The 14,180-nt window shown below is 39.3% G+C and overlaps 4 protein-coding genes across 5 annotated transcripts in view; all 4 read right to left on the reverse strand.

Moving 5' to 3' along the window:
* Positions 1-476: 476 nt before the first annotated feature.
* Positions 477-1,454, reverse strand: LOC107584728 (tetranectin-like protein). The gene is made up of 2 exons (XM_016271443.1): positions 1,442-1,454; positions 477-944 (listed from the first exon to the last, which is right to left on the reverse strand). Exons 1-2 carry the CDS (start codon positions 1,452-1,454, stop codon positions 547-549), a joined length of 411 nt encoding a protein of 136 aa, XP_016126929.1. The 3' UTR covers positions 477-546.
* On the reverse strand, positions 1,447-2,378 carry LOC107584729 (tetranectin-like protein). The gene is made up of 2 exons (XM_016271444.1): positions 2,345-2,378; positions 1,447-1,918 (listed from the first exon to the last, which is right to left on the reverse strand). The coding sequence occupies exons 1-2, from the start codon at positions 2,376-2,378 to the stop codon at positions 1,521-1,523; spliced, it is 432 nt and encodes a 143-aa protein (XP_016126930.1). The 3' UTR covers positions 1,447-1,520.
* Positions 2,379-2,647: 269 nt separating this feature from the next.
* LOC107584705 (tetranectin-like protein) lies at positions 2,648-11,873 on the reverse strand. Of its 2 annotated transcripts, none has more exons than XM_016271412.1 (4): positions 10,605-11,873; positions 7,160-7,373; positions 6,936-7,022; positions 2,648-3,123 (listed from the first exon to the last, which is right to left on the reverse strand). In XM_016271412.1, the coding sequence occupies exons 1-4, from the start codon at positions 10,704-10,706 to the stop codon at positions 2,726-2,728; spliced, it is 801 nt and encodes a 266-aa protein (XP_016126898.1). In that variant the 5' UTR covers positions 10,707-11,873; the 3' UTR covers positions 2,648-2,725. The 2 variants fall into 2 exon arrangements, with proteins under 2 accessions (XP_016126898.1, XP_016126897.1); XM_016271411.1 differs by having other exon boundaries at positions 6,936-7,028.
* Positions 11,705-14,180, reverse strand: part of LOC107584730 (synaptic vesicle membrane protein VAT-1 homolog-like) — a 42,879-nt gene continuing 40,403 nt past the window's right edge. The window contains exon 8 of the mRNA XM_016271445.1: positions 11,705-11,803. Within this exon, the coding sequence (XP_016126931.1) occupies positions 11,705-11,803 (99 nt within the window). The remainder of the gene's footprint in view (positions 11,804-14,180) is intronic.

Consider the following 14,180-nt stretch of genomic DNA (forward strand, 5'->3'; position numbering starts at 1 on the left):
AAAAATATGTGTCTGTGTGCATTATAAAACAGCTGACTGGCAGCTAGCAAAGTGAAAATATTGTGATGTAGTGCGCGACTTTGCATGATAGTTATGAAATATAAAACTTGTCCTGAGAGCACACTTCAACCTTTTGATTGAAGTCTGCTGTCATTATATGACTGGGCCTTTGCCTTCAGAATGGTTTTATTGTGTTCGCTGCTTTCCCAACACTGGAAGTTTAGATAAGTGGACAGATTAAAAATAAATAAATAATATAAACTAAGAAAAAATCGTATATAAATGAAAAACAAATAAATTATACAAAAAACTGTGTGTGTGTGTGTGTGTATATATATACAGTGGGTACGGAAAGTATTCAGACCCCCTTAAATTTTTCACTCTTTGTTATATTGCAGCCATTTGCTAAAATCATTTAAGTTCATTTTTTTTCCTCAATGTACACACAGCACCCCATATTGACAGAAATGAGTGTTTCATTTTTAATGAGCAGCTTAATGACAGGCTGTCATTTAACATGCATCTTGATGTCATGCGCCATACACATCATGGGATCAGATATTCACAGATGTATTTCTTCTGACTGCGACAGACCTCGTCGTGCCATTTTCCCTGTGCTGCCATCGAGAGCGCGACGCAGCTCTCTCTCTTCCCTCCGGTCGGCTCTCTCTTGGAACGATCCCAGTGGAAGAAAGTGACAGGCAGGCTGTTCACGTCCACATACTGGCCTTCCTTCACTATGTCTGTTATGCCGATCCAGAAATCTTTGGATGCGGGTGAGCTGCGTTTGACATAGTCTGTGAGTTCGTCGTTCTGGTTGATGTCTCGAGGTATGGCCAGGGTCCCTCCCTGTGCGATGCAGTCCTCGTTGGCCTCATGGTAGTGCTTGGCCTGCTCAGAAAGCAGGTAACACTTCCTGTGGGCTTTGATGCCACGCAGGCAAACTGAAACATATAAAACACATTCACTCATGTACACTGGTTTATGGCAGTTTCACACATGCCTTACAATGTGAATATCAAATAATCAGTGACAAAAATATTGCTATATTTATGAAGCATTTTTACTGTTACTGTAATGCAAAAATCACTTTTATAAGGCGTTTGAACACAGTTGTGTGGCCACAGTGTGTGAAAACAATTAAATACCTCATCTGAAAAACAACTTCTGTTGTTTGTTTTGGTCATATTATTATTTTTAAACAATTGACCTCAACAGATGATAGTGCAAAATATTCAAAATTGTCAGAATTATCTGATTGCGAAGTCAAAATGTTCATGTTCAAAATGTTAAAAAATTGTACAAGACACCATCATCCCCAAAAAAAACATAATATTATTGCCTTAATATTAACTAACTAAACAAGCACTGTAAACCTGAGCAAGTTTCTGTTGTGTTCCTCTACCGGTCGAGTGAATAAAGAGGACACATCATTCATTACCAGAGTGTTTCATTTTTAATGAGCAGCTTAATGACAGGCTGTCATTTAACATGCATCTTGATGTCATGCGCCATACACATCATGGGATCAGATATTCACAGATGTATTTCTTCTGACTGCGACAGACCTCGTCGTGCCATTTTCCCTGTGCTGCCATCGAGAGCGCGACGCAGCTCTCTCTCTTCCCTCCGGTCGGCTCTCTCTTGGAACGATCCCAGTGGAAGAAAGTGACAGGCAGGCTGTTCACGTCCACATACTGGCCTTCCTTCACTATGTCTGTTATGCCGATCCAGAAATCTTTGGATGCGGGTGAGCTGCGTTTGACATAGTCTGTGAGTTCGTCGTTCTGGTTGATGTCTCGAGGTATGGCCAGGGTCCCTCCCTGTGCGATGCAGTCCTCGTTGGCCTCATGGTAGTGCTTGGCCTGCTCAGAAAGCAGGTAACACTTCCTGTGGGCTTTGATGCCACGCAGGCAAACTGAAACATATAAAACACATTCACTCATGTACACTGGTTTATGGCAGTTTCACACATGCCTTACAATGTGAATATCAAATAATCAGTGACAAAAATATTGCTATATTTATGAAGCATTTTTACTGTTACTGTAATGCAAAAATCACTTTTATAAGGCGTTTGAACACAGTTGTGTGGCCACAGTGTGTGAAAACAATCAGCCTATAATGGTAAAAATCCACCCACTCATTTTTTTATAATCCCAATCAATTATAAACAGTCTCTCAGAACAAGCGATTTCAGGCCCTGTCCACACGAACGCGGTTATTTTTAAAATAGCAGTTTTTTCTATGCGGTTCGGCCATTCGTCCAGACGCAAACGCAGCACCAGTTCACTGAAACCGAACATTTTTGAAAACGCCTGCCAGGGTGAAGGTTTTCAAAAACTCTGTGTGATGAGAGGGGCAGGGCCGAGAGCCATAGGAACGGAGCGAGGCCGGTGGAGTAATTGCTAATGCGCGACACCTGCGCCACTCACCGATCTCGAGTCCCACGGAGGAGCTCTGGAAGGATAAAAGGAGTAACAACAGTGTTGGACGAGGGAGGACCAGGCCTGGAGTTTATGTTGTGTTTTGGTTTTGTTTGTGCTATTTTGTGTTTGTTTATTTTATTAACTGTAAACCTGAGCAAGTTTCTGTTGTGTTCCTCTACCGGTCGAGTGAATAAAGAGGACACATCATTCATTACCACTGAGTGTTTCATTTTTAATGAGCAGCTTAATGACAGGCTGTCATTTAACATGCATCTTGATGTCATGCGCCATACACATCATGGGATCAGATATTCACAGATGTATTTCTTCTGACTGCGACAGACCTCGTCGTGCCATTTTCCCTGTGCTGCCATCGAGAGCGCGACGCAGCTCTCTCTCTTCCCTCCGGTCGGCTCTCTCTTGGAACGATCCCAGTGGAAGAAAGTGACAGGCAGGCTGTTCACGTCCACATACTGGCCTTCCTTCACTATGTCTGTTATGCCGATCCAGAAATCTTTGGATGCGGGTGAGCTGCGTTTGACATAGTCTGTGAGTTCGTCGTTCTGGTTGATGTCTCGAGGTATGGCCAGGGTCCCTCCCTGTGCGATGCAGTCCTCGTTGGCCTCATGGTAGTGCTTGGCCTGCTCAGAAAGCAGGTAACACTTCCTGTGGGCTTTGATGCCACGCAGGCAAACTGAAACATATAAAACACATTCACTCATGTACACTGGTTTATGGCAGTTTCACACATGCCTTACAATGTGAATATCAAATAATCAGTGACAAAAATATTGCTATATTTATGAAGCATTTTTACTGTTACTGTAATGCAAAAATCACTTTTATAAGGCGTTTGAACACAGTTGTGTGGCCACAGTGTGTGAAAACAATCAGCCTATAATGGTAAAAATCCACCCACTCATTTTTTTATAATCCCAATCAATTATAAACAGTCTCTCAGAACAAGCGATTTCAGGCCCTGTCCACACGAACGCGGTTATTTTTAAAATAGCAGTTTTTTCTATGCGGTTCGGCCATTCGTCCAGACGCAAACGCAGCACCAGTTCACTGAAACCGAACATTTTTGAAAACGCCTGCCAGGGTGAAGGTTTTCAAAAACTCTGTGTGATGAGAGGGGCAGGGCCGAGAGCCATAGGAACGGAGCGAGGCCGGTGGAGTAATTGCTAATGCGCGACACCTGCGCCACTCACCGATCTCGAGTCCCACGGAGGAGCTCTGGAAGGATAAAAGGAGTAACAACAGTGTTGGACGAGGGAGGACCAGGCCTGGAGTTTATGTTGTGTTTTGGTTTTGTTTGTGCTATTTTGTGTTTGTTTATTTTATTAAAGTTTTGTTGAAGTGTTTGCCGGTTCCCGCCTCCTTCTTCCCGACCTACAAACGTTGTTACATTGGTGCCGAAACCCGGGAGGAAGGAGGGACTCGCTGCCAGAGATCCCTCGCCGCTGTGGTGAATCCGCGCTGCCATCGAGCATGGCGGAGCAGTCTGCCGCCATGGAGGCTCGAGGCGGTGGCTGGAGTGAGTTGCCGCGGTGGGGGCGGACGAACTCGCAGCCGGCCGCCTGGGCTGTGGAGGGACGGCTGCCGTCAGTAAGGGAGCGGAGGAGTCGCCACCGTTCGCCTGAGGCCGGAGCCTGCTGCCATCCGCCATGATGGGGAGGAGCAGGGAACGGGGACTCTTGCCGGCTGCCCAAACCCGGAGGAGCCGTCGCTGTCCACCGGGCGGCGGAGGAGTGTCGGGCCGTCCACCGAGGGCTTTCCATTGCCGCCGCCAGGCATCGCGGAAGAGTTTACCCAGCTGGTGGAGGGCCGAGCGGCAGTGTGTCTAGGAACCGGACCCAGAATTTTTTTTTCCTCTCTTCCCTCTCTCGTCTCTGTCTCTCCTCATCCTTCCGTCTCCTTTTCTCTCACCTCGTCTGTCTGTCCTTACCCCCAGGTATGCCGCGGCCGCCGTGATCGGCTCCCCCAGAGGGGGGGGTAGAGCGCAGTCTCAGGAGTACCCCCCAGCCTGCGAGGGGCGATGGGGGTATGTGACGAGAGGGGCGGGCCCGAGAGCCATGAGAACGGAGCGAGGCCGGTGGAGTAATTGCTAATGCGCGACACCTGCGCCACTCACCGGTCTCGAGTCCCACGGAGGAGCTCTGGAAGGATAAAAGGAGTGACAATAGTGTTGGACGAGGAGGACCAGGCCTATAGTTTATGTTGTGTTTTGGTTTTGTTTGTGCTATTTTGTGTTTGTTTATTTTATTAAAGTTTTGTTGAAGTGTTCGCCAGTTCCCGGCTTCTTCTTTCCGACCTACAAACGTTGTTACACTCCGGTTGCAGTGTTGTCGTGTAGACAGCGAAACCAGAGTTTTTGGCTTGTGACGTCGGAGCCTGCGCTGTTATCTCCGCCTACTGGAGACTTTTTCAGGCTTCTGTTTGGCCAAGCTGGAGATTATTTCGCCACCTGTTGGTTTGGCATGCTCTTGACAGTGCTTCATAGCATGCGTTTGCGTTTTCATGTGGACGGAGATTTTTTTAAAAACGGAAGAAGGAAAAACTCGTGTACGTGTGGACATGAACTCGATTCTCCCTCTTTACTCGTCACTGAAGGAAGTCATGCCCATTTGTGACGATCTCTGCCCTATTAGCATAAACACAGCCCTGAGTTAGAAGCAGCAGTCCGCCATTACTGGAGATATACAATGTTAGCGCCAAAGAGGTTTGTTTTCTGATGCAACAAATGAACACAGGAGTCTCCATAGACTCCCTCCATCAGAGCCGCTGAGGTTAACCATCAGAGCCGCTGAGGTTAACCGTAATGAATACATTCCAATTTTACAGTAATAACAATAAAAGTAATAAAAATACAGTACTAACGGTGGTCATTAGCATTATTATCAGTAGTAATAGTAGTTGTCGTCATCGAAGTATAGAAATAATAGGCTATACTTTAAAAGAATATGATTGTGAACAACGTTCATGTTAATGTTTTCAGACATTTTATTGCAAATTATTTAAAATTAAATGAAAGCATACTATTTCTTAAATTTATATTAAATGCAATGTTAAACTTTAGAGTGCTTTTTTGACCCACTAAAATTAGACTTAAGTACATCTTCATATGCAATTTCATAATTACTTCTATTGTCTTTGAAATATGGTTAACGTGTACTGCTGAATGTACTGTCACGCATTTAGTAATGTAAAATATACTTTAATGTCATTTCTATTTAAACTTGTGTCATGTATTTAAAATGTATTGCAATTTAGTATACTTAAAATATATTAACTTTAATTGCAACATCGAATAACACTGCAGTTAAATTATAATCAAGTACTTTACATGTGCTTTATGTTAGTCAACATATCAAAATAAGCATACTTCTTTAAAGCACTAAAAAAATGTATGAAAACCTAATGAAAGCTATTTTAAAGCAAAAGTTTTAATTTCACATTATTACAAAGTGCACTTTTTAAAAGTATACTTAAGTGTGTTAAGAAACATTGTATGAAAGTTGTAAGTACACATAAGTGGCATTATATTCCATTAATATTATATTATGTGCAAGTAGTTGTCTGAAAAATACTTTTAAGATTTGAAGTGCACTACAATATTAAGCACACTTCTCTTTCACAGAGACACTTCGGATGTCAACTTTCATTTGTTAATAATATGAACTGCTGCCACTTATGGTGTGAAACAGGCATAATATTAAAGGGGTCATATGATGCGATTTCAATTTTTCCTTTCGTTTTGGAGTGTTACAAGCTCTTGGTGCATAAAGAAGATGTGTAAAGTTGCAAAGACTAAAGTCTCAAATCCAAAGAGATATTCTTTATAAAAGTTAAGAGACAGACACACCTACCTAAAACGGCTCGTTCTAACACGCCCCCACATGTCTACCTCACTATGTGGGAAGATTTGCATAACACCGCCCGAATGTTCACGCAAAGAAAGAAGGCGTAACTCGTTGTGAAAGCGAAACTACTTTGATTGGCCTTCCAAAAGAGGACGATATCTGCTTCGCCATGCCTAGAGCTGATCCGTGCTGGTCGCTGAGGAAATACTACAACTTTGCGCTGTGGATCGCCGGATCGGCTTTCACCGTGGACGAAGCAGAGTCCAGCCCGGGGTCGTCACATGTGGTTGCCGCAGGCATCACAATATGGTAAGGGGCGTAACATTTCCGTCACAAGCTTGAGGAATTCGGCCAATCACAACGCACTGTATAGCTGGCCAATCAGAGCACACCTCGCTTTTTCAGACCAATGAGCTTAGTAAAAATCGATGCGTTTCAGAAAGGCGGGGCATAGAGGAGAAACAATAATGTACAGTATGTGGAAAATAATGTGTTTTTTTAACCATAAACTGCATAAACACATTTCATTACACCAAACACACAAAATAATGTTCTTTTTAGCATCATCATATGACCCCTTTAAATAATGATCTGCAGCATTATCATGCTTTTTAAATGAAATCAATCATGTATAACTGTTTACCTGTTTGCAGCGCCTGCATCTCTTTCAGGGAATTGACTTCCTGCCACAGCTTGTCAATCTGTGTCCTCGTGTCCTCATCCTCTGTCGCTGTATCTCAACAGAAGAATGACACACCAGAGGTCAGATCAAATATTCAATACATTACAAAAGCTTGACTGAATCTAAGAGTTCTAAAGGATTTGATGCAGCTAAGGAAATACATACAGTCCTGACATAATAGTTACCTCTCTGTCGAGCTGGAACTGCTTTTTTGGAGCGAGAGGGATGGCCATATCCGAACTGGAGGACACTAAAGCAGATCACTAACAGCAGAAGCCAAGACTGTGCCATGGTCACAGACGAGCTGTGCAAATCACTGAGAGAAAGTGGACAAGTCTTACAGTTTTCTCTCTTTTTTACTCTCAGGCTATTGGCTGGACATTCAGTGTTTTTGTGTACCTAAAGGGAATTGAAATGCCTTCAGTGCAGTCACAACAACCAATCCCCTGTTTCCAGCCATTCATAAATATTTACTTGGGAAGAACATGAAATTAATTTGGGAGTTTACCCATTCATAACCCAACAAGAAACTTCATTCACTAACCACACCTTATGTGTGGCCTGGATTTAAAAAAGTCAAATGAATTACATTTATATTTCAGTTTTGCAGTCCTTTGTAAATAAATTCCTTGCTTTTGACCAGTTTGTTCTAAAGAAATGTGAAAAGTGATTTATAAAAAGTAGATTTTGAATAATCCACAGAAAAAAAAACTGAACTTCAAACTGAAAGAAACTGATTCAAAATGAGTAAATTTTATAAAATTTACATAGCATTCTTCTTCACTTGTTATGTTTTGCAATGCTGCAAATTTTCAATTTTCATAATTTATTCCATCTGAAACGTTTCAAATAAAAAAACATAAGTTTTAATTATAAATGATTTAAATATATTAATAATGTAATTAATTAAATAGTATAATATCATTTAATTTAGTCATTTATTCCATGCAAAATATTTCAAATCATATTTAATCATAAATGTCGATTAGGACATACTAAATTATTTTTATCTCATTTGTTTTAAATGTTGATTAGATCAATCAAAATGTTATTTAATTCATCTAAAATATTTCAAATACAATTTTTTTATTATTTTGTTGATTAGATTGTAAAAAATATATTTAATTTTATCTAAGTATCAACAAGAAATGTTGATAAGACCAATAATATTTTGTTTAATTTAATCAAAATTAAAGATTCATATATTTTGAATCATAAAGATCAGTTACAGCAAGTATTAAACAAATTAGTTGCATAACCTGTTCATAAACACCTCTAGAGGATATGAATAACTGCACATAGATTTTAGTTGGAGTTGGAGACATAGGGGCTGTTGATCAGGGAAGGAAGTCCAGTTCAGAGCTCAGTGTTCTCAGCTAATTTTAGAGCGTGACGCAAAAAAAGAGCAAACAGCCCAGAGGGAATATCTTTAACTGCGTGTCTTTGAGACACATGACATGTGACCTGCAGATCATCTAGACTACTTCTCATTTTCAAAAGAAAAAGATTTGGACAGATACATTTATACGTTTCATGAGGATATATCACGAATATTAACATTTTCAATGAATTTTCCATGCAATTACAAAAAATAGGGGCTGAAGTTTTCAAGCTGCAGAAAGGACATGGACTTAAAAACATTAACTAAGATTAGATTTAAAGGAAAAATTCATTCAGAAATATGAACTCTCATAGCTCATGACTTGAGGATGTCACCATTTTCAGTCAATAATCATTTAAATTTCAGGTAACACTTCACAATAAGGGCCCATTAGTTAACGACATTAATGCATTAAATAATATTAAGCAATACATTTGTTACATAATTTATTATTCTATGTTGATGTTAGTTGTTTATTGATATTATTAGCTGAGGTCTATCAAATAATATCACAGATACAACATTTGATTTTAATAATGTTTTAGTAATTAAAATTATTGCCTTACAGGTATTTTTCATTATTATTTCATGTTAGCTACGTAGTTTATTTGAACAAATGGCACCATACTGTAAAGCGTTACCATTTTTTTCAGCCTGTTACTCACATTAAATAAAAATTAAAAATAATTTAGAAATATGATATTTATTGCAAATCATGATACATAAATGATACTCAAATTTTGGTTTTGTCATTTGTGAAGCTAGCAAGCTTTAATCCCAGAAATTCTTTCAAATATTTTTGGGGCAGGTAATCTTATAGATATTTGCTCATTGGTTGTCAAAAGTAGTCTTTCAGAAAAACACTTAATTATTCTGGCAGATATTTCCATTAAAGGGGTCCTATTATGCTTTTTCACTTTTTTAATTTTAGTCAGTGTGTAGTGTGTATGTTTGGCCATAAAAAAGATCTAGAAAGTTACAAATCTCAAAGTCCACTCCAAAGGGAGATATTTAGTTTTTTTAAAAATCCCTTTTCAAGAACTACAACGAACGGCTCGTTTGGACTACAGCGTTTGTTTTCCGGGCTTTGTGACATCACAAAGTGGCTCATTGGAATATCATTACAAATAATTCCCGCCTACAGAAATTCGAATGGTTGGGGGGTGGGGAGGGGCGAGGTTGTGGTTTGTTACCATTGCCATGCATTATACGACTGATAGACTGCAACAGCTGGAGTTAAAAATCTCAGTTTGTGTTCTACTGAAGAAACAAAGTCACCTACATCTTGGATGCCCTGGGGGTAAGCAGATAAACATCACATTTTCATTTTTGGGTGAACTATCCCTTTAAGGCGTTAAGGTGTTTCCAGCTAAAATAGGAGTCCTCTCTCCATACTATTGCTTTCTCCAGTGAAAAAGTCACTGGAGAAATTTTTGCATTAGTCAGTATTTTGGCCAGAAGTGATTGTTTAAAGTTCACACCTTAATGACAGATTCGTTTCTAACCAAACCAACAGCTGATTTTCACTTCATAAGATGTTAACTGATGGACTGGAGTGGTGTGGATTATACTTGTGGATTATTGTGATGTTTTTATCAGCTGTTTGAACTCTCATTCTGACGGCACCCATTCACTGCAGACTGAGGATCCACTGGTGAGCAAGTGATGTAAAGCTACACTTCTCCAAATCTGTTCTGATGAAGAAGTAAACTCCTCTACATCTTGGAGGGTACGTTATAAGCACATTTTCATTTTTTGGTAAACTATTCTTTTAATGTAAAGAAACGACTCAAAAAAGGAGGAAAAATGATGAGCGCAAGCCATGATCAATTACTATCAGACTGGTTGTTTTTATATATATTCTCTATAAAGCCAGCTAATTAATAATTTAAAAGGAGATGAAAGAAAGCATACCTTCACGTATATGCACAACTAATACAACTTGAGAACACAACCACAATTTTAATTTCTGAGGTAAGCAGAAAATATTTTAATCATTCAATATATTTGACATTAAAGTGTCTATTCTCCATGAAATACAAAAAGAAAAACAAACATTGACAAGCCTTCTGGTCCTCAGTGCAGATATGCGACAAAAGGCACTAAGAATTATTATTTTATTTATTTTGTGTTGTTGTTGGTTACTAGTTTGATGATGCTTGGCTTTGACTTTAACATCAGAACATTTACTGGTGATTTACCGAGACAGTTCATCCAAAATAAAAGCATTCGTGTCATTGTTTACTCACCCCCTGGGCCACTGTATGGAAAAGAGCAGCATGAACAATCTGCGAAATATCTCCATTTCTGTTCCATAGAAGTAAGAAAGTCATGCAGGTCTGGAATGACATGAGGGTGAGTAAATGATGACAGAATTTCAATTTTGAGGTGAGCTCTTTCTTTAAGGAGCATGCATAATACTGTAGGGGTATGTTACATATAGTAGCTGATCATGACAACTCATTTAAATGTCTTTCTAAAGGCTTAAATAATGTGATCTGAGATGTACCAAGAGTAACGCAGATGCTCGGTGCAGAAAAACAGTGCCACACTAAAAATGTGCGACCCAAACAATCACCTACATGACAACAAGAAGCTCCAGCCGAATTCTGCCTTTACCTTTCTTCGCCAGTTTCAGTCATAAACACACAGTCTCACACTCTCACTCACCTCCAGAACTGTCAGGAAACATTTCACACACACACACACACACACACACACACACACACACACAAATGCATCAGAAGCACTGCAACGGTGTCCAAAATTAACCTGCCACACCTGCACAATGAATTGAGATCATTTATAGTATTATTTCTATTGAATAAAATGCTTTTGTAAAAATCCAGTTTTGTCCTTATGGATAAAATGGTTTTATGTAGGCATTATTTACTCACCCTCATGTCATTCCAAACCTGTATGACATCTGAAGACTTAAAGTCACTTATATCCAACTGTTAGACCTACACTATTTATTAAATTGCAGTTCCTTATAATGTTTCCAGCCACTGCTGCGTTTAATTTACTTGCCGAAACCAATTTTGACTTCCATTTGTCTCTTGGCAAGCATTAATTTTGGACGTTGACTGCAGTCATCTGTCAATCCACTGACTGACGGAGGCAAATAAAACATCCGAAAGGCTGCAAAAGGCTTTCATGAAAAGGCAATCCTACAGTAACGTTTTGGTCTAAAACACTGCAACAATTCAACACCGCACTAAGAATGGCACTTCAGTCGAACATTTAACAACACACTTAGTGTTTTGGAGTATTTTTTGACTGCATTGTCCAAAACTGGCAAAGATACACACAAACAACAGACCGAACAAGTCTCTGGATGAGTCTGGCTTCACTGAATGAAGGGCATTCGCTCTTTGTTGTCATTGTCTCCCTCTTGCTCCTCTTCTTCCTCGCCTGCCTCACTGGTCTCTGTGCTGTCATTGGCCATCTGAAAGAGAAATCAGAGATCATTGTGTTTTCACACAGACTGACAGCTTCTCAGAATCATCTGAGGTGCAGGAAATCTCTCAGGCATGCATCTCCTCTAGCATTTCAGAGATCTCAACAATTGTGAGGACTGCTGTGATCGGATTGAACTAAAAAATTCAACACTCAAATACATCTCAAATTCTATACACATATTATAACGATAATACATATAAATATCTTCTAAACACAGAGAATTTGAGAGAGAGAGAGAGACATAACTAACAACTACAACAGCTATGTTCCAAACCTGTATGATGTCCGTTCTTATATGGAACACAAAAGAAAATATTGAATAATAATAATAATAAAAATGATTTTGTATAGTGCCTTTAAGTGTTACTTTCTTACACAAAAGCAAACTATGTAAAACGATACACTTTAAATATAACAAATGACAAATAGCAAAAATTACAAAACATAACAGATAATCAAGTAAAAGCAATACTGAAATAAAATGTTAATTTTATTATTATTATGTCCATAAAATTAAAGTAAATGCAGTCTAATGATGTTTAGGTTTATTATAGTTAACTTAAACTAAATATAAAACCATAAAAATATTTTTTAATGTATAAAGCCATTCAAATAAAAAATACAGTCTGATTTTTGTTCATGGTTATTACAGTTACCTGTATCTTAATCTAAAACCATAAAAAATAAATAAAAATAATTATTATTTTTTAAATATTTTATTATTTCAGATAGTCGCCAAGGAAACATTTTTTGTTTTCATTTAGTAAATGAGAAAACTAAAAAACTAAAATAAATAAATAAAATTAATGAAAAGAGATAGATATAAAGGCATATTTAAAATAATAATAAAAATGACAAAAATATACAGCAAAATTACTAAAATTTTATCTAAAATAAAAAATGAAAAATATATAACTAAAAACCAGTGCCGTCAAACGATTAAGTTTTTGTTTATGTAATGTGTGTACTGTGTACATTTATTATGTATATACAGTGGGTACGGAAAGTATTCAGACCCCCTTAAATTTTTCACTCTTTGTTATATTGCAGCCATTTGCTAAAATCATTCAAGTTCATTTTTTTCCCTCATTAATGTACACACAGCACCCCATATTGTCTGAAAAACACAGAATTGTTGACATTTTTGCAGATTTATTAAAAAAGAAAAACTGAAATATCACATGGTCCTAAGTATTCAGACCCTTTGCTGTGACACTCATATATTTAACTCAGGTGCTGTCCATTTCTTCTGATCATCCTTGAGATGGTTCTACACCTTCATTTGAGTCCATCTGTGTTTGATTATACTGATTGGACTTGATTAGGAAAGCCACACACCTGTCTATATAAGACCTTACAGCTCACAGTGCATGTCAGAGCAAATGAGAATCATGAAGTCAAAGGAACTGCCTGAAGAGCTCAGAGACAGAATTGTGGCAAGGCACAGATCTGGCCAAGGTTACAAAAAAATTTCTGCTGCACTTAAGGTTCCCAAGAGCACAGTGGCATCCATTCCTTAAATGGAAGACGTTTGGGACGACCAGAACCCTTCCTAGAGCTGGCCGTCCGGCCAAACTGAGAGAAGAGCCTTGGTGAGAGAGGTAAAGAAGAACCCAAAGATCACTGTGGCTCAGCTCCAGAGATGCAGTCGGGAGATGGAAGAAAGTTGTAGAAAGTCAACCATCACTGCAGCCCTCCACCAGTCGGGGCTTTATGGCAGAGTGGCCCGACGGAAGCCTCTCCTCAGTGCAAGACACATGAAAAAACACCTGAAGGACTCCAAGATAGTGAGAAATAAGATTCTCTGGTCTGATGAGAACTTTTTGGCCTTAATTCTAAGCGGTATGTATGGAGAAAACCAGGCACTGCTCATCACCTGTCCAATACAGTCCCAACAGTGAAGCATGGTGGTGGCAGCATCATGCTGGGGGGGTGTTTTTCAGCTGCAGGGACAGGACGACTGGTTGCAATCGAGGGAAAGATGAATGCAGCCAAGTACAGGGATATCCTGGACGAAAACCTTCTCCAGAGTGCTCAGGACCTCAGACTGGGCCAAAGGTTTACCTTCCAACAAGACAATGACCATAAGCACACAGCTAAAATAACAAAGGAGTGGCTTCACAACAACTCTGTGACTGTTCTTGAATGACCCAGCCAGAGCCCTGACTTAAACCCAATTGAGCATCTCTGGAGAGACCTAAAAATGGCTGTCCACCAACGTTTACCATCCAACCTGACAGAACTGGAGAGGATCTGCAAGGAGGAATGGCAGAGGATCCCCAAATCCAGATGTGAAAAACTTGTTGCATCGTGAAAAATTTAAGGGGTCTGAATACTTTCCGTACCCACTGTACATATATATA

This window comes from Sinocyclocheilus grahami, unplaced genomic scaffold, assembly GCF_001515645.1.
Source record: "Sinocyclocheilus grahami isolate Dianchi unplaced genomic scaffold, SAMN03320097.WGS_v1.1 scaffold62.1, whole genome shotgun sequence".
Classification (NCBI taxonomy): Eukaryota; Metazoa; Chordata; class Actinopteri; order Cypriniformes; family Cyprinidae; genus Sinocyclocheilus; species Sinocyclocheilus grahami.

What these genes read in the sequence shown, in the direction of transcription:
- LOC107584705 (XM_016271411.1), bottom strand. Translation starts at nt 10,706, where the DNA reads ATGTCATTCCAGACCTGCATGACTTTCTTACTTCTATGGAACAGAAAT. An exon ending in TCCATACAGTGGCCCAGGGG is followed by an intron (nt 7,374 to 10,604) that starts GTGAGTAAACAA and finishes AATTCCCTTTAG; the next exon opens with GTACACAAAAACACTGAATG. An exon ending in AGTTCCAGCTCGACAGAGAG is followed by an intron (nt 7,029 to 7,159) that starts GTAACTATTATG and finishes TCTTCTGTTGAG; the next exon opens with ATACAGCGACAGAGGATGAG.
- LOC107584729 (XM_016271444.1), bottom strand. Translation starts at nt 2,378, where the DNA reads ATGGCTCTCGGCCCTGCCCCTCTCATCACACAGA. An exon ending in TGCCCCTCTCATCACACAGA is followed by an intron (nt 1,919 to 2,344) that starts GTTTTTGAAAAC and finishes TATATGTTTCAG; the next exon opens with TTTGCCTGCGTGGCATCAAA.